General features: G+C 43.9%; 1 protein-coding gene across 2 annotated transcripts; it reads right to left on the reverse strand.

Moving 5' to 3' along the window:
- Positions 1 to 15,400: 15,400 nt before the first annotated feature.
- KGD4 (alpha-ketoglutarate dehydrogenase subunit 4) lies at positions 15,401 to 26,006 on the reverse strand. 2 transcript variants are annotated; one of them, XM_075854893.1, is made up of 4 exons: positions 25,710 to 26,006; positions 21,383 to 21,446; positions 19,387 to 19,535; positions 15,401 to 15,630 (listed from the first exon to the last, which is right to left on the reverse strand). In XM_075854893.1, the coding sequence occupies exons 1-4, from the start codon at positions 25,905 to 25,907 to the stop codon at positions 15,613 to 15,615; spliced, it is 429 nt and encodes a 142-aa protein (XP_075711008.1). In that variant the 5' UTR covers positions 25,908 to 26,006; the 3' UTR covers positions 15,401 to 15,612. The 2 variants fall into 2 exon arrangements, with proteins under 2 accessions (XP_075711008.1, XP_075711007.1); XM_075854892.1 differs by having other exon boundaries at positions 19,387 to 19,583; positions 25,710 to 26,001.
- Positions 26,007 to 27,078: the final 1,072 nt, after the last annotated feature.

Genomic DNA, 27,078 nt, shown 5'->3' on the forward strand with positions numbered 1-27,078 from the left:
TTCGACTTCGATTAATTGCCCAGTCCTACTCGCTGAGCTACACTGTTTCTGTAAGTCCCATAGAACTGAATGGTAGTTATCGAAACAGCATAGCTCGCATGCAACGCTGCTTCCGTAACTGCCATTCACTACTATGGGAGTTACAGAAACAGCGTAGCTCAGCAAGTTACACGGTTTTCGTAACTCCCGACCATATAACCAGGAAGTGGCCGGGAGGCAGCAAGATCAGACAAAGCTAGAACGGGGTTTGGGGGCCCCGTTCTAGAGGTAGGTGCGGGTCCTAGAGGTGGGACCCGCATATATCTGACTTTTATGACATATCCTGTGGATAATTGTACACCTGTGTGAATTTCTCTATGACGTGCTGATGTCTTGATTGGATTACCTGCACCATGTGGTGTTGTATAATTACCTATTTAAACTCACTGTTAGGGCCTGTTCACATCAGCGTTGGCTTTCCGTTCCGGGGTTCCGTCTGAGGTTTCCGTTGGATGAACCCCGCAACGGAAAGTGAAACTGAAACCACAGCTTCCGTTTCCATCACCATTGATATCAATGGTGACGGAAACATTGCTAATGGTTTCCGTTCGTCACCATTCTGGCAGGTTTCCGTTTTAACGATGGAATCAATAGCGGAGTCGACTGCGCTATTGACTCTGTCGTAAAACCGGAAACCTGCCGGAATGGTGACGAATGGAAACCATTAGCAATGTTTCCGTCACCATTGATATCAATGGTGACAGAAACGGAAGCTGCAGTTTCAGGTTCGCCCAACGGAAACCTCAGACGGAACCCCGGAACGGAAAGCCAACGCTGATGTGAACAGGCCCTTAGACACATTGTTGGGCTTGAGAAAGACCCTCCACTTGAAACTTTGCGATTTTTTACTGGATGTTTGACCAATAAAAGAACATATTGATTGAAATTTGGGAGACGTGTGCTGCTGTTCAACCATGTTTTTTCTGAGGATATCCTGTGGATATGACATAAATGTCTCTGATGGGAAAACCCCTTTAATCGCTCAGAAGTGTTAGCATCATTCAGTATACGCATCATTTCATGGTGATAACTCTGCACTGCGTGTGTTTAAATGATCTACTCATTGATATAGATGCCCTTTAGTGCCGTCATAATTCATGCCCCAAAAGAAGCCGTCCCTGGCGAAACTAGTTAGGCTGGTTTTATGTTGGATGCCATGTGGATTTAAAATATTGCTACATGCTATCGATTCACATTTGTTTGTGAGTATAATAAACCCCATCAAAATAAGCTGACTCGCTGGAAACTTTATTTCACTATGTCCGCATGTTTTAACTCTCACTGAATAATGGATGAACATGAACATCTCAGATTAAAAGTATGGAGTCCACACCAGCTTGAGGATTGACTTGTTCCTGGAACAGTAGGATAAGGTGTACTTCTATACCCTCTTTCACGTCGTCAGAACTGGTAGAGCGCCACAATCGGTTCAATTTTATGAATTAAAGAATTCGTACACTGTTTTTTACAGTGTTGCTGCACCTAGAAGATAAGAATTGTTTGTGGGCATATCTGATTTACATTTATGCCCTTTTAATTAAGAGCAGATGTTCTTTATAGTGATGTAGCACCAACTGCATGAAAGTTTGGGGCACCGTTAAAAATTGCGTTCTGTATTCAAATGATGAACCCTCCCAGCCTGATTTACCAATAGGCTCCTTGCGGTTGTGGCTGCGACTCCTTTCGTCATACAAGTGTAGTGGCTACAACCACATCCTACCTCCACGGTGCCCTGAAGGAGCATCTTTTTGTTATACCAGCCAATGCCTCTAATATTTCATTGACAGACTTTATTGCTGACCTATAGGAGTGCCTGCATGGTAGGTCTTGTCCAGACATTAATTTATTCATGCTCAGGCTCCAATTGGTTTGATTTTATATTCAACCATGAAGAAAAGCAGATGTTTATTGATCACTTCATCTAAGTTTTCTGCTGTTTACTGCTAGTTAATGTTATAATTCATAACCAGGGACATCATTTTCAGACTTGGGCACTAAGTCTGCAAAAATATACAGTACATTTTAGATTAGAAATGTGTGGTCCTAGGCCATTGGTGACATACACCGATCAGCCATAACATTAACCCCTTCCCTCTTTGGCCACTTTTGACCTTCCTGACAGAGCCTCATTTTTCAAATCTGACATGTTTCACTTTATGTGGTAATAACTCCGGAATGCTTTAACCTATCCAAGTGATTCTGAGAATGTTTTATCGTGACACATTGGACTTTATGTTACTGGCAAAATGTGTTCGATACATTCAAATTGCAAAAATCAGCATTTTTCTAAATGTATCTGCTTGTAACAGGCAGTTATACCACACAAAATAGTCACTAATTAAAGAGGCTCTGTCACCAGATTTTGCAGCCCCTATCTGCTATTGCAGCAGATAGGCGCTGCAATGTAGATTACAGTAACGTTTTTATTTTTAAAAAACGAGCATTTTTGGCCAAGTTATGACCATTTTTGTATTTATGCAAATGAGGCTTGCTAAAGTCCAACTGGGCGTGTTTAAAGTAAAAGTCCAACTGGGCGTGTATTATGCGTGTTACATCGGGGCGTTTTTACTTCTTTAACTAGCTGGGCGTTGTGACGAGAAGTATCATCCACTTCTCTTCATAACACCAAGCTTCTGGCAGTGCAGACACAGCGTGTTCTCGAGAGAACACGCTGTGACGTCACTCACTTCCTGCCCCAGGTCCTGCATCGTGTCGGACGAGCGAGGACACATCGGCACCAGAGGCTACAGTTGATTCTACAGCAGCATCGGCGTTTGCAGGTAAGTCGATGTAGCTACTTACCTGCAAACGCTGATGCTGCAGCAGAATCAACTGTAGCCTCTGGTGCCGATGTGGCCGACACGATGCAGGACCTGGGGCAGGAAGTGAGTGACGTCACAGCGTGATCTCTCAAGAACACGCTGTGTGTCTGCACTGCCAGAAGCTGGGTGTTAACGAACAGAAGTGGATGATGCTGATTCGTCAGCATCATACACTCCCATTCCTAACGCCCAGCTAGTAAAAGAAGTAAACACGCCCCGATGTACGCACATAATACACGCCCAGTTGTACTTTTACTGTAAACACGCCCAGTTGTACTTTTGCAAGCCTCATTTGCATAAATACAAAAATGGTCATAACTTGGCCAAAAATGCTCGTTTTTTTTAAATAAAAACGTTACTGTAATCTACATTGCAGCGCCTATCTGCTGCAATAGCAGATAGGGGTTGCAAAATCTGGTGACAGAGCCTCTTTAACCCCTTCCCGCTCCTTGACGTACTATTACGTCATGGCAGCTGTATCGTTCGCGCTCCATGCCGTAATAGTACGTCTCGGGAGTAACGGCCGTTTCGGCCGTCCTCCCGACACATACAGGAGCTGTGACGCTGCTGTCTTGTTCAGCAGCTGTCACAGCTCCTACAGCGGGGACCGATCGCTGTGTCCCCGCTGATTAACCCCTTAAAAGCCGCGTTCTATAGAGATCGCGGCTTTTTAGGGGTTAAGCTGCCATCGCCGGCCTGCTACGCGATAGCGGCCGGCGATGGTGACTATGGCAACCGGACACCAAACAATGGCGTCCGGCTATGCCATAGACGGAAGCCTAGTGGGTCCTGACAACGTCAGGACCCACTATGCTTGCTGTCAGTGAGTAGCTGACAGTTCTAATACACTGCACTACGCATGTAGTGCAGTGTATTAGAATAGCGATCAGAGCCTCCTGCCCTCATGTCCCCTAGTGGGACAAAGTAATAAAGTGAAAAAAAAGTTAAAAAAAGATGTGTAAAAATTAGAAAATAAAAGATTTAAAAGTAATAAAAGTAAAAATCCCCCCTTTTCCCTTATCAGTCCTTTATTATTAATAAAAATATATAAACAAACAAATAAACTATACATAATTGGTATCGCCGCGTCCGTAACGGCCTGAACTACAAAATTATTTCATTATTTATCCCGCACGGTGAACGCCGTAAAATAAAATAATAATAAACCGAACCACAATCACAATTCTTTGGTCACTTCACCTCCCAAAAAATGGAATAAAAAGAGATCAAAAAGTCGCATGCACCTAAAAATTGTACTGATCGAAACTACAGTTCGTTACGCAAAAAATAAGTCCTCGCACGGCTTTATTGATTGAAAAATAAAAAAGTTCTGGCTCTTAGAATAAGGTAACACAAAAAGTGAATGATTGTTTACAAAACGTATTTTATTGTGCAAACGCCATAAGACATAAAAAAAAAGCTATAAACATCTGGTATCGCCGTAATCGTATCGCCCCGCAGAATAAAGTGAATATGTCATTTATAGCGCACGGTGAACGCTGCAAAAAAAAAAGTATACAAAAACAATAGTAGAATTGCTGTTTTTTAGTCACCACGCCACCTAAAAATAGAATAAAAACTGATCAAAAAGCCGCATGCACCCCAAGAAAACTACAATGGATTCCTCAAGGGGTCTAGTTTCCAAATTGGGGTCACTTTTGGGGGGTTCCCAATGTTTTGGCACCACAAGACCTCTTCAAACCGGACATGGCGCCTAATAAAAAAGAGGCCTCAAAATCCACTGGGTGCTCCTTTGCTTCGGAGGCCGGTGCTTCAGTCCATTACCGCCCAAGGGCCACATGTGGGATATTTCTCTAAACTGCAGAATCTGGGCAATACGTATTAAGTTGCGTTTCACTGATAAATCCTTTTGTGTTATAAAAAAAATGGTATAAAGAGGATTTTCTGACAAAAAAAAAATGTAAATTTCACCTCTACTTTGCTCTAAATTTCTGTGAAACACCTAAAGGGTTCATAAACTTTCTACATGCTGTTGTGAATACTTTGAGGGGTCTAGTTTCTAAAATGGGGTATTTGATAGGGGTTTCTAATATATGGGCCCCTCAAAGCAACTTCAGAACTGAACTGGAACCTAAAAAAATAAATAAATGAGGCAATACTTCGCTTCTTACATTATACTGATAATGAGCCGTGCCCACCCCGAGATTACCCCAGTTTTGACCGTTTGTCTAAACGGAGACCCCTATTAGACCGTTCCAGTGCCCGGTTTTCCCAAGCATACACCCCCGAGAAGTGTTTTTCTATTGATGAGTCCCTGGTACATTTTAAAGGGAGGGTTCAATTCCGCGAGTACCTGCCGGGTAAGAGGGCAAGGTATGGCGTGAAGATACAAACAGAACCGATAAAAACATAGGGACATATACAAAAACACCGACAAAGGCCATACTTGCAAATGGACACAGCCAGGCCAGAAATGCTGATGAAAGGGCGAGCAGGTGCTTTAAATAATAATAGCCACTCCCACTAGTCTTGAGGGGAGTGGTGTGTGGTGCATGGCGTGAAGATGTATAAGCTGTGAGAGTGCATCAGGGTATACCTACAGGTTTAGGATATATGAAGGAAAGGCCACCCCCAAACCAGACTGCATCCTGGACTACAATAGGTACATGGGAGGGATGGACTTGTAAGATCAAGCCCTGAAGCCCTACAGCGCCATGCGGTGTGGTATAAGAAGCTGGCCGGGCACATCATACAGATGGCTTTGTACAATGCGTACGTGCTACGTCGATGTGAGGGCCAGACGGGAACTTTCCTGGAATTTCAAGAGGTGATTATCAAGAACCTAATCTTTAGGGACCAAGAAGGGGGGGCACCCAGTACTTCTGGAAGCGAGCCCACACGCATCGTACCAGGGCAACACTTTCCAGGGGAAGTTCCCCAAACTGGCAAGAAGGGAAAAAGTCAAAAGAGGTGCAAAGTCTGCTATAAGAGGGGGATAAGGGAGGACACAATATATCAATGTGACACGTGTCCCGAATAACCAGAGCTCTGTATGAAAGTGTTTTAAAATTTATCATACATCCCTTGGTTTATAATTTACCCCAATTTTACTTACCCTGATGCACTCCGCACAGCTTATCCCCCCTCGTCTTTCCCCTCTGGGCCCTGCTGTGTGTCCAGGCAGCTGATAACAGCCACATGTAGGGTATTGCCATACCCGGGAGAACCCACATTACAGTTTATGGGGTGTAGGTCTCCGGTCAAAATGGTCACTACACCTCTAGATGAATGCCTTAAGGGTGTAGTTTTTAAAACGGGGTCACTTCTTGCGGGTTTCAACTGTACTGGTACCTCAGGGGCTTCTGCATACATGACTTCGCACTAGAAAATCCCGAGTAGGCCAAATGGTGGTCCTTTCCTTCTGAGCCCTCCCATGGGCCCAAACGGCAGTTTATCACAACAAATGGGGTATTGCGGCCCTCAGAACAAATTGTGCAACAGAATGGGGTATTTTGTTTCTTGTGAAAATAAGAAATTTTCAGCCAAAACTACATATTATTTGACAAAAATAATTTTGTTTTCATTCCCAGCCCAATTCAAATAAGTTCTGTGAAGAAACTATGGGGTCTAAATGGTCACATTACCCATAAATGAATTCCTTGAGGGGTGTAGTTTCCAAAATGGGGTCACTTCTGGTGGGTTTCCATTGCTTTGATACCTCTGGGGCTCTGCAAATGTGACATGGCACCCGAAAACCAATCCAACAAAATCTGTACTCCAAAGAACACACAGCGCTCCTTCCCTTCTGAGCCCTCCCATGGGCCCAAACGGCAGTTTATCACCACAAATGGGGTATTGCCGCACTCAGGACAAATTGGGCAACAAAATTGAGTATTTTATTTCTTGTGAAAATAAGAATTTTTGAGCTAAAATGACATATTATTGGAAAAAATATATTTTTTTTAAATTCCCAGCCCAATTCAAATAAGTTCTGTGAAGAAACTATGGGGTCTAAATGGTCACATTACCCATAAATGAATTCCTTGAGGGGTGTAGTTTCCAAAATGGGGTCACTTCTGTTGGGTTTCCATTGCTTTGATACCTCTGGGGCTCTGCAAATGCGACATGGCACACGAAAACCAAACCAGCAAAATCTGTACTCCAAAGAACACACAGCGCTCCTTCCCTTCTGAGCCCTCCCATGGGCCCAAACGGCAGTTTATCACCACAAATGGGGTATTGCCGCACTCAGGACAAATTGGGCAACAAAATTGAGTATTTTATTTCTTGTGAAAATAAGAATTTTTGAGCTAAAATGACATATTATTGGAAAAAATATATTTTTTTTAAATTCCCAGCCCAATTCAAATAAGTTCTGTGAAGAAACTATGGGGTCTAAATGGTCACATTACCCATAAATGAATTCCTTGAGGGGTGTAGTTTCCAAAATGGGGTCACTTCTGTTGGGTTTCCATTGCTTTGATACCTCTGGGGCTCTGCAAATGCGACATGGCACACGAAAACCAAACCAGCAAAATCTGTACTCCAAAGAACACACAGCGCTCCTTCCCTTCTGAGGCCTCCCATGGGCCCAAACGGCAGTTTATTGCCACAAATGGGGTATTGATGCACTCAGGAGAAATTGGGCAACAAAATTGAGTATTTTGTTCCCTGTGAAAATAAGAAATTTAGGTAAAAAATTACATCTTATTGGAAAAAATGACATTTTTTTAATGTCACAGCTCAATTGAAATAGGTGCTGTGAAAAAACTGTGCGGTCAAAATGCTAACAACAACCATAAATGAATTCCTTGAGGGGTGTAGTTTCCAAAATGGGGTCACTTTTGGTGGGTTTCCATTGCTTTGATACCTCTGAGGCTCTGCAAATGCGACATGGCACCCGAAAACCAATCCAACAAAATCTGGACTCCAACAAACATATAGCGCTCCTTTCCTTCTGAGCCCTCCCATGGGCCCAAACGGCAGTTTATCACCACAAATGGGGTACTGCCACACTAAGGACAAATTGGGCAACAAAATGGGGTATTTTGTTCCCTGTGAAAATAAGAAATTTTGATCACAAATGACATTTTATTGGAAAAAATGTCATTTTTTTCATTTCAGAGCCCAATTCAAATACGTGCTGTGAAAAAAATGTGCGGTCAAAATGGTAACAACAACCCTAAATGAATTCCTTGAGGGGTGTAGTTTACAAAATGGGGTCACTATTGGGGGATTCCGACTGTTTTGACACCTCAACACCTCTTCAAACCTGGCATGCTGCCTAAAATATATTTTAATAAAAAAGAGGACTCAAAATGCACTAGGTGCTTCTTTGCTTCTAGGGCTTGTCTTTTAGTCCACGAGCGCAGTAGGGCCACATGTGGGACATTTCTAAAAACGGCAGAATCTGGACAATACATATATAGTAGTGTTTCTCTGGTAAAACCTTCTTTGTTACAGAAAAAAAAATGAATAAAATTGAAATTCAGCAAGAAAAATGAAATTTGCAAATTTCACCTCCACTTTGCTTTAATTCCTGTGAAATGCCTGAAGAGTTAAAAAACTTTATAACTGCTGTTTTGAATACTTTGAGGGGTCTAGTTTTTAAAATGGGGTGTTTTATCAGGGTTTCTAATACATAGGCCCCACAAAGCCACTTCAGAACTCAAGAGGTACCTTAAAAAAAAGGCTTTTGAAATTTTCTTAAAAATATGAGAAATTGCTGTTTATGTTCTAAGCCTTGTAACGTCCAAGAAAAATAAAAGAATGTTCAAAAAACGATGCCAATCTAAAGTAGACACATGGGAAATGTGAACTAGTAACTATTTTGGGTGGTATAACCGTCTGTTTTACAAGCAGATGCATTTAAATTCTGAAAAATGCAATTTTTTCAAAATTTTCTCTAAATTTTGCAATTTTTCACCAATAAACACTGAATATATCGACCAAATTTTACCACGAACATGAAGCCCAATGTGTCACGAGAAAACAATCTCAGAATCGCTTGGGTAGGTTTAAGCATTCCGACGTTATTACCACATAAAGTGAAATATGTCAGATTTGAAAAATGGGCTCTGAGCCTTAAGGCCAAAACTAGGCTGCGTCCTTAAGGGGTTAACATCCCCCATATGTCGACTTCAGATTGGCATCGTTTTTTGAACATCCTTTTATTTTTCTATGACGTCACAAGGCTTTGAACTTTAGCAGCAATTTCTCACATTCTCAAGAAAATTTCAAAAGGCTATTTTTACAGGGACCAGTTCAGTTGTGAAGTGGCTTTGAGGGCCTTATATATTAGAAAACCCCAATAAGTCAACCCATTTTAAAAACTGCACCCCTCGAAGTATTCAAAACAGAATTTAGAAAGTTTTTTAACCCTTTAGACATTTCACAGAAATTAAAGCAAAGTAGAGGTGAAATTTACAAATTTCATTTTTCTTTTTGCAGAAATTAATTTTAATCCATTTGTTTAACACAGAATGTTTTATCAGAGAAATGCAACTCAATATTTATTGCCCTGATTCTACATTTTTAAGAAATAACTCACATGTGGCCCTAGCGTGCTTATGGACTGAAGCACAGACCTCATAATGAGAGGAGCACCTAGTGGATTTTGGGGCCTCCTTTTTATTAGAATATATTTTAGGCACCATGTCAGGTTTGAAGAGGTCTTGTGGTGTCACAACAGTGGAAATCCCCAAAAAGTTACCCCATTTGGGAAACGACACCCCTCAAGGAATTTATTTAGGGGTATAGTGAGCCCTTTGACCCCACAGATTTTTTGCAGAAATTATTGGAAGTAGGCCGTGAAAATGAAAAACGACATTTTTTTCAAATAAAATGTAGGTTTAGCTAATTTTTTTTTCATTTCCACAAGGGTGAAAGAAGAAAAAGCTACACAAAAGTTGTAAAGCAATCTCTCTCGAGTAAAACAGTACCCCACATGTGGTCATAAATGGCTGTTTGGACACACGGCAGGGCTGAGAAGGGAAAGAGCGCCATTGCGGAGGCCATGTCGCATTCGCAAAGCCCCTGAGGGGACAAAACAGTGGAAACACCCCAAAATTAACCCCTTTTGGGAAACTATGCCGCTCAAGGAAATTATTTAGGGGTATAGTGAGCATTTAAATAAATTATCCAATTAAAAATCCATGGATGTGTGATAAACTTTGAAGCACTCCTTTATACACAGGCCAGGTTTGTCGTGGGCAGGTTTCGCTGATAAATAATGTCTCGCCTTCTCCCCCTTTTGTAACACACTTTGCACCTTTTTTGGGTCCTTCCCTTTTTACCAGTGGAGGGAATTTCGCTGGGAAAGCGTTGTCCTGGTACAATACGTGGACCATCGCTTCTAGAAGTACTGGGACCCTCCCCTTCCTGGTTCCCAAATACAAGGGCCTTGATAACCACCTCTTGAAAATTAAGGAATGTCCCTGTCCGGCCTGCGCATTGGTATAGCACGTAAGGGTTATAAAATGCCATCTGTACCATGTGCACGGCCAGCTTTTTGTACCACACCTTTGTTTTCCGCATGGCACTGTACGGCTTTAGTACTTGATCAGAGATCAACCCCTCCCATGTACTTATTGTCGTCGAGGATGCAATCTGGCTTGGGGGTCATTGTAGTGCTACCTCGGACAGGTACAGGGGTGCTGCCGCTACCATGTATTGTGGTCAACATAAGGACATCCCTCTTGTCCTTATACTTGACCAGCAACAAGTTATCGCTGTGTAGTGCCCTGCTTCCTCCCTTTCTTATTGGTTGCCCAATCAGATTTTTAGAGAGGCCTCTCTGGTTTTTGCGCACGGTGCCGCATGCTGAAGTATTTCTGGTGGAGAGGCATTTAAATAGTGGGATGCTGGTATAGAAGCTATCCACGTAAAGGTGATAACCCTGGTCCAGCAGTGGGTGCATCAAATCCCACACTATTTTCCCACTAACTCCCAGGACAGGGGGGCATTCTGGGGGTTCTATCCTGGTGTCCTTCCCTTCATAAACCCGAAACCTGTAGGTGTACCCTGAGCTACTCTCGCACAGCTTGTACATTTTAATTCCGTACCTCGCCCTCTTGCTTGGCAGGTATTGGCGGAATTTTAGTCTCCCCTTAAAATGTACAAGGGACTCGTCTATTGCTATATTCTTTTCGGGGGTGTACACTTCTTGAAATTTGGTGCAGAAATGATCAATTACTGGCCTGATTTTGAATAGGCGGTCGTATGTGGGGTCATCACAGGGCGGGCACTGTGCATTATCACTATAATGCAAACATTTCAGAATCATTTCAAAAAGTGTCCGGGTCATTGCCATTCGATTAAATGGGGTGCTGTATAAAACGTCCGTACTCCAGTATTACCTAATCTCTGGCTTTTTTACTAGGCCCATATGTAGCACAAGGCCCCAAAATTTCATCATCTCTGCTCCCTCTATGGGGGTCCACCTAGCAAATGAGGACGTGGGGTTTTGGGCTAAAAATTGCTGGATGTATAAATTTGTCTCGGCCACCATTAAATTAACAAAATCCTCAGAGAAAAAGACCTTGAAAAAGTAAATTTCTGTGAGGCCCGCAGTCTCTAACCGAATTCCTGAGCTCCCTGTGAAATCCGGAATGTGAGGGAATGTCATAATTCTCAGGGGTGGGCTCCACGATATCACTAATTTGGGGGGTTGCCTGAGCTGATGTCCTGGGGTGCCTTTGTGGGGATGGATGATGAAGGGGAAGAGGATGAGGAAGGAGAAGAGGATGAGGAAGGGGAAGAGGAAGGGGAAGAGGATGAGGAAGGGGAAGAGGATGAGGAAGGGGAAGAGGATGAGGAAGGGGAAGAGGATGAGGAAGGGGAAGAGGATGAGGAAGGGGAAGAGGATGAGGAAGGGGAAGAGGATGAGGAAGGGGAAGAGGATGAGGAAGGGGAAGAGGAAGGGGATGAGGAAGGGGAAGAGGATGAGGATGGGGAAGAGGATGGGGAAGAGGATGGGGAAGAGGATGGGGAAGAGGATGGGGAAGAGGATGGGGAAGAGGATGGGGAAGAGGATGGGGAAGAGGATGGGGAAGAGGATGGGGAGCTCAAGAGGAATGGGGCAATTCCCTCTTCTCCCTCGCTGGCCGATTCAGTGTCAGAGGCCAGGATGGTGTATGCCTCCTCGGCTGAGTAGACTCTTTGGGATGATTGGGACATTTTTTATTAGGGGGGGTATGTAGTGCTTCAACACGTGTAAGAATTAATTTTTATAGAGGTGGTTGTGTGTGTTGTGCTTTTACACGTGTAAATTTAACTTATAGAAAAAAAAAAAGGGAGAGAAGAAAAAGAAGAAAAGAATAAGATAAAAATTTTAAAGAAATTTACTAAACTTCCAATAGAAAACTGTAAAAAATTCCTGACTATCTGACACTAACAAATGAATAACTAACGCTAACTATAACACTGTAAATGGACACTAAAACTGTCGCTACGCTTTCAAAAATTTAGTGAACGAACTTCAGTTAAAAAAACAAAACTGAATGTCCGTCACTAACGGACACTAACTATAAGCTGTAAATTTACTCTAAAAGTGTAGAAAAAAATATATATAGCTAAAACTTCTGCTATATATTTTTTTTTTTACAAAACGAACGTCAGTAAACGTCCGCTATTCTAACGCCCTAAACGTACTCTTTTTTACAAATATATATATATATATATAAAAATAAAAAAAGGAGGCCCAAAAAAAAACCTGCGTCAACAAATTACCACTGAGGCCGATTATAGACTCAACACTCAGTAAAGATGGTGCAGTAAAAAGGACAAAAAATACAAAACCTGCGCCAAAAATTTAGCACAAATGCTGATCAGTGACGGCGGTCACTGATCAGTGCTCACAGGATGCACACACTAAAATGGTGTGTACAATGGGTACAAAAAGACAAAAAAAAAAAAACTGCGTAAAAAAATTATTACCACAGATGCTGATCAGTGATGGCAGGGCGCACACTTATAGACGGTGCAGAAAACAGAAAAAAAATTCCTGAGACAAAAATTGAGAGCACAGAGCGATCAGTGATGGTGGTCACTGATCCGCTCTCAGTGGCCGCAGGACGTAAAAAGGGGGAGAGGGGGAGGGGGAAAAGGGTACAGGGAAAAGAAGTTTAGGAAAAAAACAAGTGCTGCTGCTAAAAAAAAAAAAAACAGCAGCAGCACAGATGACGACGGCTCACTCTGCAGCAGGAAGCAGTCGGATGAGGACGTCACAGCAGGATCGCAGCACAGAAGGCCTCAGAATCGGTAAGTATGGCTTCACAGTCAGTCACACCAGCTCTGCTCACCGTTCCTAAGGTGAGGTGGGCAGGGCTGGTGGAGGGTGGTGCGATTGGTCGGTCGGTGTAGCGATCGAGGGGGTGGCATCACCGCCATTTTTTACCATGGAACATGGTAGGGATTGGTGCTTGGGGGGGCGGGGGGGGGGGGGAGAGGCGACACCCCCCTGGGCATCGTGTACAGATCGCCTGCTATTATGAACAGCAGCCATGTTTACTTTAAAACTTTCTAATTTTTTACTGTAACCGTTTTCCCGTTTGTCGTAAGTATACAACATTTTGCGGGAAGCACAGGCTTTCCATGGCGTATACTTACGACAAATGTCAGGAAGGGGTTAAAACCCCCTTTCCAATAATGCATAGGTTCCTCTCGAACCTCCAAAACGGCTCTGAACCATCAAGACAAAACCTCTGAAGGTATCCTGTGGTATATGATAACAGGACATTAGCAGCAGATCCTTTAGGTTCTGTAAGGGGTGACGACGACTCCATGGATTGGACCTGTTTTTCCAGCAGATACCACAGATGCTCAATCGATTTGAGATAAGAGGAACATGAAGGCTAAATCAACACCTTGAACTAGGTCATGTTCCTCAAACCATTCCTTAACAATTTTTGCAGCGTGGCAGGGAATATTGACCTGCTAAAATAGGCCACTACCATTGCCATTAAGAGGCGTACTTGGTCTGCTAAAATGTTTAGGTAGGCGGAACATGTCAAAGTAACATCCACATAATTGCCAGGACACAAGGTTTCCCAGCAGAACATTGCCCAGAGAATCACATTGCCCCCACCAGCTTGTCTTCTCCCCATATGGCACCAGGCTCTACTCTCTTCCCCGGGTAAGCAACAGCCAAACATCCGGCCGGCCACATTATGTAAAAGAAAATGTGATACGTCAGAGCATGCCACCTTCTTCCATTGCTCCACTGTCCAGTTCTGATGCTCATACGCCCATTATAGGCACTATTGGTGGTGGAAACGGTCAGCATGGGCACTCTAAATGGTCTGCGGCTGAGCAGCCCAAAATGCAGCAAGCTGTGATGCACTGTGTGTTCTGACACCTTTCTTTCGTAGCCAGCATTACTTTTTCATCAGTTTGTAACATAGGTTTTCTGTGGGATTGGACCAGACAGGCTAGCCTTCACTCCGAATGTCTATTAGAATAGGAACCCACACAGCGTATTCAGGGCGCATACACTGCATCAAGCTGCGCAGCCTATCCGCCCTGAACACTGTCCGTCGTGGTGCGTTTTTCCAGCGTAATTTCTGCGCTGGAAAAAACCCCCCCAAAAAACTGTCATACTTACCCCCTCCCTCTTTTTGGCGCGCAGTCCGGCCTCCTGCAGGGACGTTGCAGGCCATGTGACCGCTGCAGCGGTCACATGGGATGCAACGTCATCCAGGGAGGTCAGACTGGACAAGAAGCAGGGAACTCTAGGTAAGTCTACCTTTATTTTTTATTACTTGCAATCTGTGCGGTCGCATCGCTGTGATTCCACTGCAAATATCGCAACACACACTGCTTTGTAGCAGGGATAACAACCACATTGAATTCAATGGGTAAACCCGCAACAGAAGAGCTGCGTGCCCGCAGCATTGTTTGACATGCTGCGGTTGAAGTAACCGCACCGCAGGTCAATTTATGTGCGGTTTTTACGTCAGCATTTTTCCGTGTTGTGGAGACGAGATTTGTTGGAATCTCACCCACACTGCGGATTTTCCGCAATTAATCAGTTGCGGAAAACCTGCAGTGTTGTGTGTTCGTACCCTTAATGAGCTTTGGGCACCCATGACCCTTTCACCTGCTGTCTTTACTTGAACCACTTTTGTTAGGTACTAACCACTGCAAACCAGGAACACCCCACAAGATTTTCCGTTTTGGAGATGTTGTGATCCAGTTATCCAGCCATCACAATTTGTGCCCTTGTCACAGTCGCTCAGATCTTTACGCTTGACAATTTGCATAAATGTCAAATGTGTTAGAAAACAGAACCACAGACCCCTGCCACGGAGCTCCTCAGGTAGCCGGGGGATTCCCTGCCTTAAACTAGTTTTCTAACATTAACAGGAATTTTAGACTGTAAGAATTAGCCATATTTACCAAGTGCCCTTCTAACACATTTATATGCCTGAAGTAGAGAACAAATTCAGGATTTCTTCCCTTTGTGTCGCTTTACTTAAAACTTAACTTACTATATAAACGTAAAGGAAATAAACCTTAAAATTCTAGATCCACCTGCAAAATGCCTGATTGCAGATTACAAGTAAATGACAGGACTAAGATTACAAAACCATTCCATTTAATGTCATTTATATTCATACAAAATGTACTCCTACACGGCTCTACAGAGGCTTCTGGCAGCGATTAAGGGAATACAGAGGAGAAAAGCTTCCAATGTGCAGCCTCTTGCTTTAGCATTATGTAGAATTACACAGATCCAGGAAAGCTCTGTAACAATTGGTGTATACTGGTGGTGGTTTGAGTTGCCGACGTCTCATTCAGGACCTCCACGCTGAATAAATGAAATAAAAAAAATGGTTAGAAAGCCAATAGTATAAATATTTCTTGCACTCAAACTATGTAAACCATTCAAGACTTTTTTTTTTTCTGAAACCGTGTATTAGCGTGTTTTGTGCAACCTTGTTATTATGTGTTCATTAAAAATACATTTTTACCTTTTCGATACAACTTCTACGTATCCTGGCTACATACAAGCTGTACCCTGCAGAGAAACCTGAATCCGTCAGGTCAGCGGGACTGACGGCGTCGGTGACCGTATCTTTCAGTTTATCCCATAGAAAGACCACTTGTGCCAATACCTGATGTGGCGACAATAAAATTAACCCCTGCCTTCTCTGCAAACTTTCTACAGGACTTTCAAGAACATGCGAAAATCCTGCAGAATGACACAGTGTGAGCAAGATTATCTACGGTTTACTTTTATCATTTATTTCTAGATTTAGTGTTCCTTTAAGGAAGACAACACTGGGTGAGGGGTACCTCTTATATTAAAGGGGTTTTCCAGTCCCATATAATTGACGGCCTATCCTCAGGATAGGCCATCAATATATGATTGGTCGGGGTCCAACCCCCTGCACTCCGCCGATCAGCTGTTTTGAATGGGCTGTGACGCTTCCCCTTCAGCTGCCTGAAGTAGAACCAACCTCCTCTACCCAGTCCAAATTTCTGATCAAGAGTCTCAAAGTCCAACAGGACTCCATTCTCTACTAATTGCTCAAGAAACAAAATACCTCTTCTTTCCCAGTATTTAATATTCAGGATTTGATTGAATTCTGGAATATAGATATTCTCACATACTGGGCTAAAACCATATCTTCCTTTTACATTCCATTTAATTTTAATTTCCCACCATAACTTGTCCAACATTAAACCCGCAGCCCACCTTAACCGCTCCCCCTAGTTTCTCCCCATTTCCAATATCCCTGTTCAGCTCAACAAGCGGTTTCATTTGAGAAGCCAAGTAATATCCACGGATATCCGGACCAGCCAGTCCTCCATAAGGGATAGGATACTGCAAATATTCAAATTTCATTCTTGGTTGTCTTCCCCTCCAGACTAGCTCTATCCATATTCCCTCAAATTTTTTTTACAAATCTTTTCTGGTATGTTTATAGGAGAATTTTCAAAAATATACAACATTTGGGGAAGAAGAATCCTCTTAATCAGGGCAAATCTCCCAGGAATAGAAAAAGACATTTTCTTCCAAACCTGGATCCGTCCCTTGATTTTATCAAAAAGAGATTCAATATTTAAATTTAATAAAATCCATTGCATTTTTTTGTGAAATAAATCCCCAAATATTTTATACGTTGGTCATCTCGAACAACAGACGTTTTCCCGAGAGAAAAATTATCCATTTTATCAAACAGGCAGACTTGTCCCAATTAATTTTTAACCCTGAAAATGATCCATACCATTCAAATATCTCAATAACTATTTATAGAGTGGGAAGAACCCATACATAACATATCATCCGTGTAGGGAGATATTTTTCGATAACGTCTCCATACTCAAAGCCAACTATACTCCTATCTTCACGTATGATTACTGCCAGGGGTTCCATAATCAAAGAGAAGAGAAAAGGTGATTAGGGACAACCCTGTCTTGTACCCCGTTCAATCTTAAAATCTCCTTCATTTCTACTGCTCTACTGTGAATCATCGACACACTTGTAGTGGCGGTCCACATTATTAGTCTTCTCCCATTCACATCAATGGGAGAAGGCTGTAATACAGTGAACCACCGCTACAAGTGTGTCCGTGATTCACAGTGTGAGAAGTAGAAATGAAGGGAAGTAGCGCTCGCACAAGCGTCGCAGCCCCTTCAACCCATCACTTATTGATGGCCTATCCAGAGGATAGGCCATTAATATTATAGGACCGGAAAACGCCTTTAACTGCCGTATAGGGGAGGGAACTAAGCCCTAAAATTATTCCTGCTGCCAATGTCAATTATGATTTAAAAAATTCTACAGCAAAGAAAAAGGGTAATTTCACACACTGAAACCGCGTCAGAATCAGCGCCAAAAAAACGGCCCAAATTGCCCCCACTAAGATTTCAATGGGTAGCAGAAGCGTTTCTTTTCACTGAAAAAAAAAAAGCGGAATGCTCCTTCTTTGGACTGTTTCTGCACCGCGCATTTTTAGTTTTTTGTATTAGATTCAATGGCCGCTGTCAAAAAACACCTAAAAATAAATGTAAAAAAAAAGCCTCCAAAAGTTCAGCCAATTAAAAATCTGCCATTTCTGCCTGTAAAAAAAAAAACCTATGTGAACGAGGCCAAAGTCTCCGTACTGGTCACGTGATGTTTTTTTTCGGCCAATAACACAATAATGAAGAAACCCTCTTTATCTTACGAATATACCTAGACTGGAACGGTCCTTTAAAGTGCATCTGTCACCGTAATATGCTGCCCTATATAATTTGTAGGGGGCAGGAAAGGACCAGGGCTCATAATGAATTCAGTAGACCAAAAGCTACGAGTCCGCTGTATTCTGTCTTCACTAATATTAATGGCAGAGTATTTTTTTTGTGCTGTTTGGTTTGATAGCCCAGCAGACTTGTCACTTAAATATGCGGCTCTTAGCGGGGTTTTCTGGCAGTTGCAATATCCAGAAATCGCCTCAATAATGATAACCAAGAGTACCTTTTTGCCTGTTTTAAACTTTTTTGGAGCCATGATTTTTCTGGCATGGGCCGCTAGACGTGCCACGGTACTTCCGGCTGTAGGGCGTGTCAACCTTCTCCTGCTTTGCATCCTCCTCCTACATAAATCTTTACCCATCCCCACCCATGCCACCACTTAGTCCTATCAAACAACCCCAAATATGTCTTTCTAAGACCATGGTGCAGTACGTGCCATATGTCATGCATATTGGGCTTCCTCTAATCAGGTCTATGACTGCGCCGCATATGCAGCTTTCATTTTTTTCCGCACGCGCTGTTGTGAAGACGGCCCATGTACGTGATAACGACACGTACATTGAGGAGGGAGACATCCAGCAAAGATTACATGTCCGATGAACGGCTCCTGATCTACACCGCAAACAGAAGAGGGAAGACGGGACCACGTGATTTGTATCCGAATCGGCTCATCGGTAAATAGGAGAGAGGAATAAATTTCAATCTTATTCAACACTGTATTTTGAATAGTTTGTTTCATTAAAAAGGAAGTCCCAGAAAACCACTTTAAATAGGGTAGTATATTATGGTGACGGATCCACTTTAAAAGATAAATAGAAATACATTTTTAATATTGGCATGGACTAATGGTTAGGCCCTGGCATCGCCAAGTTCCGGTTGCTGAGGCCCCAGTACAAACAGGTTGAGAAGCCCTGATTTGAAGTTGTATGAAATCACTAAACCTTGTCGTAGGAAGTTTCATTTACGGCAACTTCTTCCCTTCTTCCCTAGGAATAACTGAAGTGCTGGATCAGGGCATATCAATAGACCCTCCTGTCTTCTCCATTCACAGAGTACAGCTGCCATCAATGAGACCCGGAGCTCAGTCACAAGGATTAGAAGTCCCCTGAGGCTGCTATGATCAATCACCTGAAACGCTCCTGCTCATAAAAGGTACAGATAATAGGAATATATTGGAGAATTGCTAATGAAACAATCCCCTAATATACAAGTGCAGTATATTCATATATGTGCATCTCCACATAGGAAACCGGTCTCTACATATTGTGACCAGGCCAGGTACTTGTATAGAACTAGGAGAGGATACAGATTCTGGTGGTCTTACTTGTATATAGTCCATCTCTTCAACAGACACGGCTTTTCTCCTGTATTTCTGAGGAAGTGATCTCAGTAGGTCACTGGTGTCTGGGGAGCCACGTGCTTTACGGACTGGTGCAGGATTCTCAGCTCCAGGAGGGTTTTCATGCGCAGTTACTGGAGGAACAGTAAATGGGTAGATCATAGCCTTTAAGGCTTCTTGTACTAAAAGAAAAAAAAAGTGAATGGGAGAAAAGGCTGTAATACCTGTGGATCGCCACTAAATGCGTGTCGACTATTCACAGTGAACAAGAAGAAATAAAGGAGAAGAGGCGCTCGTAAGAGTGCTGCGGCCCCTTCAAAACAGCTGATCGGCAGGGGTACGGAAAGTCTGACACCGACACATCAACTATTGATCAACTAAAGATATCAATTTTTAGTGGCTGGAAGGATCAATTTCCATCTCAAGCATTTATGGCATTTCTATAGGATAAGCCATAAATGCCCGATAGATGAGGGTCTGACCTCCTGACTCCCATCTGCTAATGCAAAGTGGCCTCGGGTAACCGGGGGTCAGGGGTTCCCATTCTCATTATAGTCGTGGGTCCCACTTCTGAGATCCCCAACTATCTGGCATTTATGGCATATCCTGTGATACTTGAGATGGAAAAACCCCTTCCCGCTATGTGACGTAATAGTCCGTCACCGTCGTTGTCCTGTTAACGCAAACTGACGGACTATTACGTCAGAGCATTAGCAGGGTACTGTGTCGGCAGACGTGTCTGCAGACACAGTTTTAAAGCAGTGATAGCTTAATGCTATCACTGCTTCAAGGCCGGGACCGGTGCTAACCTCCGATCCGGCCGATTAACCCCTTAGTTGCAGCGCTCAAAAGCGAGCGCTGCATCTATGGTGTTTACAAGCAGATCGGAACCCTGCAATGAAATCGCGGGGTTCCGATGACTGCTCCAGCAGACCGGAAGCCTATCAATGGCCACCCGTCTGCCAAGTACAGATGCCTGCTAGGTCCCGCCCAGAGGCGGGGCCTGAAAGGCATCCGGCTGCAGTAACAAGATGGCGCAGGCTCAGGAGCGGAGCCTGCGACATCAGCCGCCGGTGTCAGCTCCGATCCCTGCTATTAACTTCTTAGATGCCGCAATCAAAAGCGATTGTGGCATCTTAGTGGTTTGCAGCGATCGACACAATGTTATCGTGACGATGCCGATCGTTGCTATAGCATCCGGATGCCTAATAATGGCCTCCTGGTCTGACACGTACGATAGCCAATTAGGCCCCGCCCACAGACGGGACCTGAATAGGTCTGCTGTCAGTGAATGACTGACAGCTCCAATGCATTGCACTACGTGGGTCATTAAATTTTTGTCAAAATCCATTACTTTATGACACTTATCTGCATTTTATATCTGACCCCTCATCTCCCTATCTCCAAAGTCTGTTCTTCAAGCTTAGGCAATGCCCAGGCACCATTATGCTACTTCTCTGTATCACGAATGTCCACTGTACCGAACAGAATAACTACTGGTGACCAAAGCTATTTTGTCTATAGACTCTGTGGTCACAATTCCTTAATAGGAAGGATCAGCAGCACAACCAAACGAGTTTCTTGAAATAATTGGAGGATAGAAACTCAGCCACAAGTCTACACAACTGTTCACAATGAAGCTCAAGTGGTTGTCACTTCTCTTCCCCTCCAGTGTGGGATAAGGGGGCATGTTACAGAGCACTCGTAGTCTGGATTGCCTTCCATTTTGGATTCTGGGGCTTGCAGAAAAGGATCTTGTTCCCGAATCTCCCATCAGTCATACTGAATAATCCACATCTCCAGATTATCCGTGAGGCATCGAGTTTTAAGTGCCACGGCAGGTCAGTTTGTATTGCCCGTCAAAAACTGGTATTCTTGGATAAAACGTATGCAGTTAATTCTGCACACATTTAAAACTACGATTTTGTACGGCTGCTGAAAGTAAAATTTGACGCCAAAATTTAAGCCTAGTTTTACTCACCATTAGGTTTTGGACTGTTCTTTCTATCGGGGAATCTAATGATTGGCACATGTGGCTTGACAACCTGTATGAAATGTGAACAGACATGAAATCAACACACAAATCCTGCAACAATATTATACACTGACAGTACTAAGCCTCATGCACATGGATCTGTGCCGATAATATGGCACCTATAACCTGCTATAGGCCCATACTGTACCTATGTATGCCTCCAATTCTATATAGAGGCCCTCAGAGGTTTTATTTAGGGCATATTTACATGTACTGATTTTCTCCACAGTTTTGTTACGATTTTTGTAAAAACTATACATGTAAACATACACTTATGTCGTAGCACGTTCTATCACATTACACAGGTATTTTCCCCTATGGAGCCTCGCTAGTAGAGTATACACTTTCCTCCAAAAGGTTGCTGGACTCTTCTGGGAAGGATGAGCTTGATATACCAGAACTCCCTTAGGCTATGTTCACACGGGGTCTTTTGCCGAGTTTTTTGACGCGGAAACCGCGTCGCAAAACTCGGCAGAAACGGCCCGAGAACGCCTCCCATTGATTTCAATGGGAGGCGTCGGCGTCTTTTTCCCGCGAGCAGTAAAACTGCCTCGCGGGAAAAAGAAGCGACATGCCCTATCTTCGGGCGCTTCCGCCTCCGACCTCCCATTGACTTCAATGGGAGGCAGGAGAAAGCGTGTTTTATGCCCGCGGCGCTCAATGGCCGCGGGCGAAAAACGGCGCGATAATTGCTGTTCACACGGAGTATTTTGGGGGAGGAATATCTGCCTCAAAATTCCGTTTGGAACTTTGAGGCAGATATTCCTCCCCCAAAATACTCCGTGTGAACATAGCCTAAGGCTGCGTTCACACAGTTTTTTGCAGGAGGAAAATCTGCCTCAAAATTCAGTTTGGAATTTTGAGCCAGATTTTGCTCTGCCTGCACGCCAATTTTCGCTGCGTTATTCGCCGGCGGCCATTAGGTGCCGCGGCCAAAAAACTCCGCGAAATACGCTTTCTCTGCCTCCCATTGATGTCAATGGGAGGTCAGAGGCGTAAACGCCTAAAGATACAGGCCATGTCCCTTTTTTCCCGCGAGCCGGTTTTTCCGCTGCCGGTAAAAAAACGCCTCCGCCTCCCATTGAAATCAATGAGGCATTTTCGGCCATTTTTTGGCGCGTTTAGCGGCGTGGTTTCCTTGCCAAAAAACTAGTCAAAAAACTCAGTGTGAACTCTCCCTTAAAGTGGTTTTCCGAGTTATAAAAACTGAAAGCCAAAAATAAGCTTCTCAACGGAACACAAATTTGGTGTAACCACAGTAGTCAGACATGATTTCTGAGAACTGCAATAGGTTGCGATAACTGACAGATGGCAAATTGAGGGCTTAGACAATGATGTGAGGAATCCGTTATGTTTCCTACAAAGGGAAGTGTTCTGGATTTCTTGACGTAACACTTTCTCTTCCAAGGACGTATCTCATATGTCCTTGTAGGAAGACACTTTAGTAGCAAGGACATGTATGATACGTCCATGACTACTGAAGGCTCTTGGTCAGGCTAAATTGAAGCCGGTGCTTAAACAAGTTCTAGAATGCAGCTTTAGCTGTGATCTAGCCTAGTACGTGTCCGAGTACGTCGGAGTAGGGGCTACACACATTTGAAGATCTCACTTTGGCCAGCGGGGAACATACAGGGAGAGGAGGAGGATCTATGATCCTCTTGCTGTCCCTGTATGGCTGTAGAGGGGGAGAGGTAACAAATTTTCCTTATGTTATCACGCTCCCCTTATCACTTAGAGGGCATACTTGCTCTTTGATTGTCACGTGTTTTTTTTTCTCCCTGAGAAGGCGTGCGAAGTGCTGTTTATGACTTCACAACCTGGACGCTTACCAGCATCCAGATCACGGCATCAAATAAGTAGTTCAAAGCACTTGCACCATAAGCGCACACAAACATCAACAAAGTCTAGCAATTTTACACCGTCCCTATCTTTTTCATCACCAGAGAGGAAAGTCTATTCTATTTCTGATGGATGGAAAAGATTTCGGTCAGTCAGACAAGAGATTTTCACCCACGGACGGTCACCATAATCGATGGTTTACAACTAGTTCCACTAACAAAAATTAGTATTAGTTCTCGCATTAGATTAGGTTTAGGGATAAGATTGGGTGGTTATGCGGTGTATACACTTCATGGTGAAATATGTGTTTTCTGCTGAATTGCGGCAAAATTGCGTAATTGTCGTTTCAATTGTTTCCCCATAAATCAATAGTACAAGCAAATATAAAAGAACTTTGTAATATATCTTATTACAGAAAAAAGCCTCTACAGTTATCAGGCTCTTCTATCCCCTCACCCCAAATTCACTGCTAAAATCTGTATTCAGTGAAGCCGAGATGAAGACCGATCAACTCGCTGAAAGAATAGGTTACACCTGAACACGCGCACCTGTGAACGTAGGCCTGTGTGGTATTGCATGAACGCCAACATTTTTTGCAGACTACATTTTGTGCGAATAAGGGGTCTGCTTGAGTGCGCATTTTAGTCGCAAAGTTGAATTTTCATGCAATTTTTGCTTTTAATTACTGTTTGATGCAGCGTTACGTGAAGGTGGCTGTGTGTATAAATTAAATGGGGTTTTCCCACAAGGAACATTTATGACACAGGATATGTCATAAATATCAGACAGATGCGGGTCCCATCTCTGGGACCAGCACCTCTCTCTAGAACGGGGCCCCTAAACCCCTTTCTACCTCTTTGTGTGTCGGCGGACTTATTACCATGAAGGTGAAAACAGCTCGCTGAGCTACGCTGTTTCCGTAAGCCCCATAGAACTGAATGGTTGTTACGGAAACAGCGTAGCTTGCATACTATGCTGCTTCTGTAACTGCCATTCACTACTATGGGAGTTACGGAAACGGCGTAGCCCAGCGAGCTACTCTGTTTTCGTAACTTCCGACCATAAAGTCCAGAAGTGGCTAGGAGTCAGTGATAGCAGACAAAGCTAGAACGGGGTTTAGGGGTCCTGTTCTAGAGATAGGTGTGGGACCCGCATATATCTGACATTTATGACATATCCTGTGGATATGTCCCTCGTGGGAAATCCCCTTTAAGTTGTATTTTTATACGCGGCATGCTGTGCGCGCTCAAAAAACATAGATAATGTTAGTATAACGGCTGTTTGCCATGTGCAATATATATTTAACACATTTGTGAACGAAGGCCAGATATATAGCCTCAGTTTCAGTATTTTTGAGAGCACAAGCTCTTGTTGATGTAGACATTTGTGGTTTATATGAACTTTGCACACCTTAATCTATTAGTTTTACATTGTTTTTCTGTGTAAGCCTCCACTTTTATGTGAATTTTAAAGGGAAATTTGTGACAAACAGGAATTGTGTTTTTTTTTATTTAAATGCATTAAAACAAAGTTATCTGAAGGTGGACATGGCTGCCAACAGAACGTCAAGACAACTGCAATCGCCAGGTTGTCCGCGGCCACTGCATCAGAAACGTGGGTCTGCCCACAGTTTCCCCTGGCACCAGGGATTTCAGCTGCCGAACCTGCGATGATCTACTGATCACCAGACAGTCCTCACTAACAGATGAGGTGGGCCACATGAGACAAGGGTGGGGGTTTCACATTTGGGACATTTATCTCCCATCTTAAAAATGTTAGATCAATTGGGGTCCCAGCGCTCGGTCCTGGAGGAAATGTATGTAGCAGAGGTGATTTCTGTATATCCTATAGAGACTCCACTACATCATCTATCACCCTGATTAGACAGGGAGACGCAGGGCCCCAATTCTTGGTATAAATATCAAGTCAATGTCACATAAAACTCTACAATCCAGATTCCACATAGTAATCTGCTGTCAGACGGTGACATAAGGCAGAGGGAGCCATAACACGCAGGTTGGGTCAGTGAAGGCTCCTGTTTTATGATCTGATTGAACAGATTTCCATCGTCCCGATCTGATCACGGACTTGTGTACAGTAGATGTCGGTAACTACAAGTATAGCAGCACTGGTTACATATAAAGTAGGGGGTCTTCATATGACGCAGCACACACGGTGATACGGAGAACCAGATAGATTCACTCCCTGACAAGTTCCCGCTCGTCGCCTAGGCTGCCACTGAGGCTAGGGGCATAGGATGGCCCGCGTCACCCTGACTTCTCCTCTGCCAGGGTCACACTCCACTCCCTAAACCGATGATAAATAAGCGCACACGTCCGGCCTGACTTGTCACGGACTCCGGCATGCAACTCATACCGACTCCAGGCACCGGGAACGCGACCCCGACTGCCCCTTTTCTGCACCGTCCTCTTACCTGAACGACCCTGCTGGCCGCCGCCATCTTACTCCCCATGGCCACCCCTAGCGGTACTTCCGCAACCGGGCAGGAAGTGGCTGTATCACGTGATAGTTGGCGTCGTTGCCAAAGCAGCAGATCAGCTGTGTGAAGTATGGAGATCAACGGCCACCGAGCTGTGGTCACCGCAATGCTACAGCGGTAGCGACGCCACATTCGAGTATCTGCGTCCTTAGGACGCAGATACTATTGAACATTATGGCAGTGCAGGGAGATATCTCCCTACTCTGCCATTTACTAGCCTATAGTTCGGCCTGCAGTCTACCATGCGCAGGGACTGGATCCCTGCGCAGGCTGGCGTGATGACGTCGTCACTGAATCACGCCGGCCTTCGCAAGGATCCCATTGGCGTTGATTCGCTCCATTCGTCGCAGGAATAGGTGAGTATGAGGTTTTTTTTGTTTGGGGGTGCTCTATGGCACTATCTCTAGGAGGGGCTGTGTGGCACGCTAGAGGGCACTACATTTTTGGGGGTACAAACGGGGGGCCTAACTACTTAATGGGGGCATAAACGGGGCCTTACTTCTACAAGGGGGCACCAAGTGTTGTTTTTTACTCTGCCGTGAGTTCCTCTGCAAAACAGCCCACTAAGTCTGTGTCGCCCAAGGGGCCACATGTACACGACCGTAAAAATTGTTCGTAATTGCGGTCACGAACGCATTCACTTCTAGTGTTCACGGACACCTTCTCGTTTATTTACAGGAAGGTGTCCGGGCCGTAGAAGTGTCCCGCAAAAGATAAGACCTCTCCTATCTTTTGCTTTTTACAGTCCTTGCTCCCATACTTTGTATGGGAGCACGAGCCTAAAATACGGGCAGCTGCCCTCAATCGCGGCAGTGTGCATGGGGCCTAAACCTGGAGCCAGCCCAAACCTGGAGCCGGCCCTGACCATGTGGGACGTCAGCTTGCAGCCTCACAGCTAAAAAGTAAGCCTTTCCCTTTAGCCGACCATCTGGACCTTGGTTTAAAAGGACATCTACCACAAGATACTGTGCCTGCCCTCCTCTGTGCAGCCTGGTATGTTATGTATATAAGCCCTGCTGTTATACGGCATGCAATGGACATTTTTGTAGTTAAAAATCCCATTTACTTAAAGGGGATCTCTCACTTTTCCTGACATGTCTGTTTGTTCCCCATGAAATAACAATTTTGGAGAATGTTTTCTTTGAACTTTGCATTATTCCATTCCTCTGTTATTCCTCCTGGAAATGTGTAAATAAATTGAGAACTGGATGTTACCAGTTGGGGAGGCGGTGTCCCTACACAGACTGACACTGTCCAATCAGTGCTGACGGTGTCAAAGTGTGTTGGGACACAATCATTTGGC

The sequence above is a fragment of the Rhinoderma darwinii genome, chromosome 1, assembly GCF_050947455.1.
Source record: "Rhinoderma darwinii isolate aRhiDar2 chromosome 1, aRhiDar2.hap1, whole genome shotgun sequence".
Classification (NCBI taxonomy): domain Eukaryota; kingdom Metazoa; phylum Chordata; class Amphibia; order Anura; family Rhinodermatidae; genus Rhinoderma; species Rhinoderma darwinii.

Coding starts and splice junctions, on each gene's coding strand:
- KGD4 (XM_075854892.1), bottom strand. CDS start 25,907: ATGTGGCGTCGCTACCGCTGTAGCATTGCGGTGACCACAGCTCGGTGG. Junction 21,447..25,709: donor CGGCCAGCAGGGTCGTTCAG/GTAAGAGGACGG, acceptor CATTTCATACAG/GTTGTCAAGCCACATGTGCC. Junction 19,584..21,382: donor GAACAGTCCAAAACCTAATG/GTGAGTAAAACT, acceptor TTTTTCTTTTAG/TACAAGAAGCCTTAAAGGCT.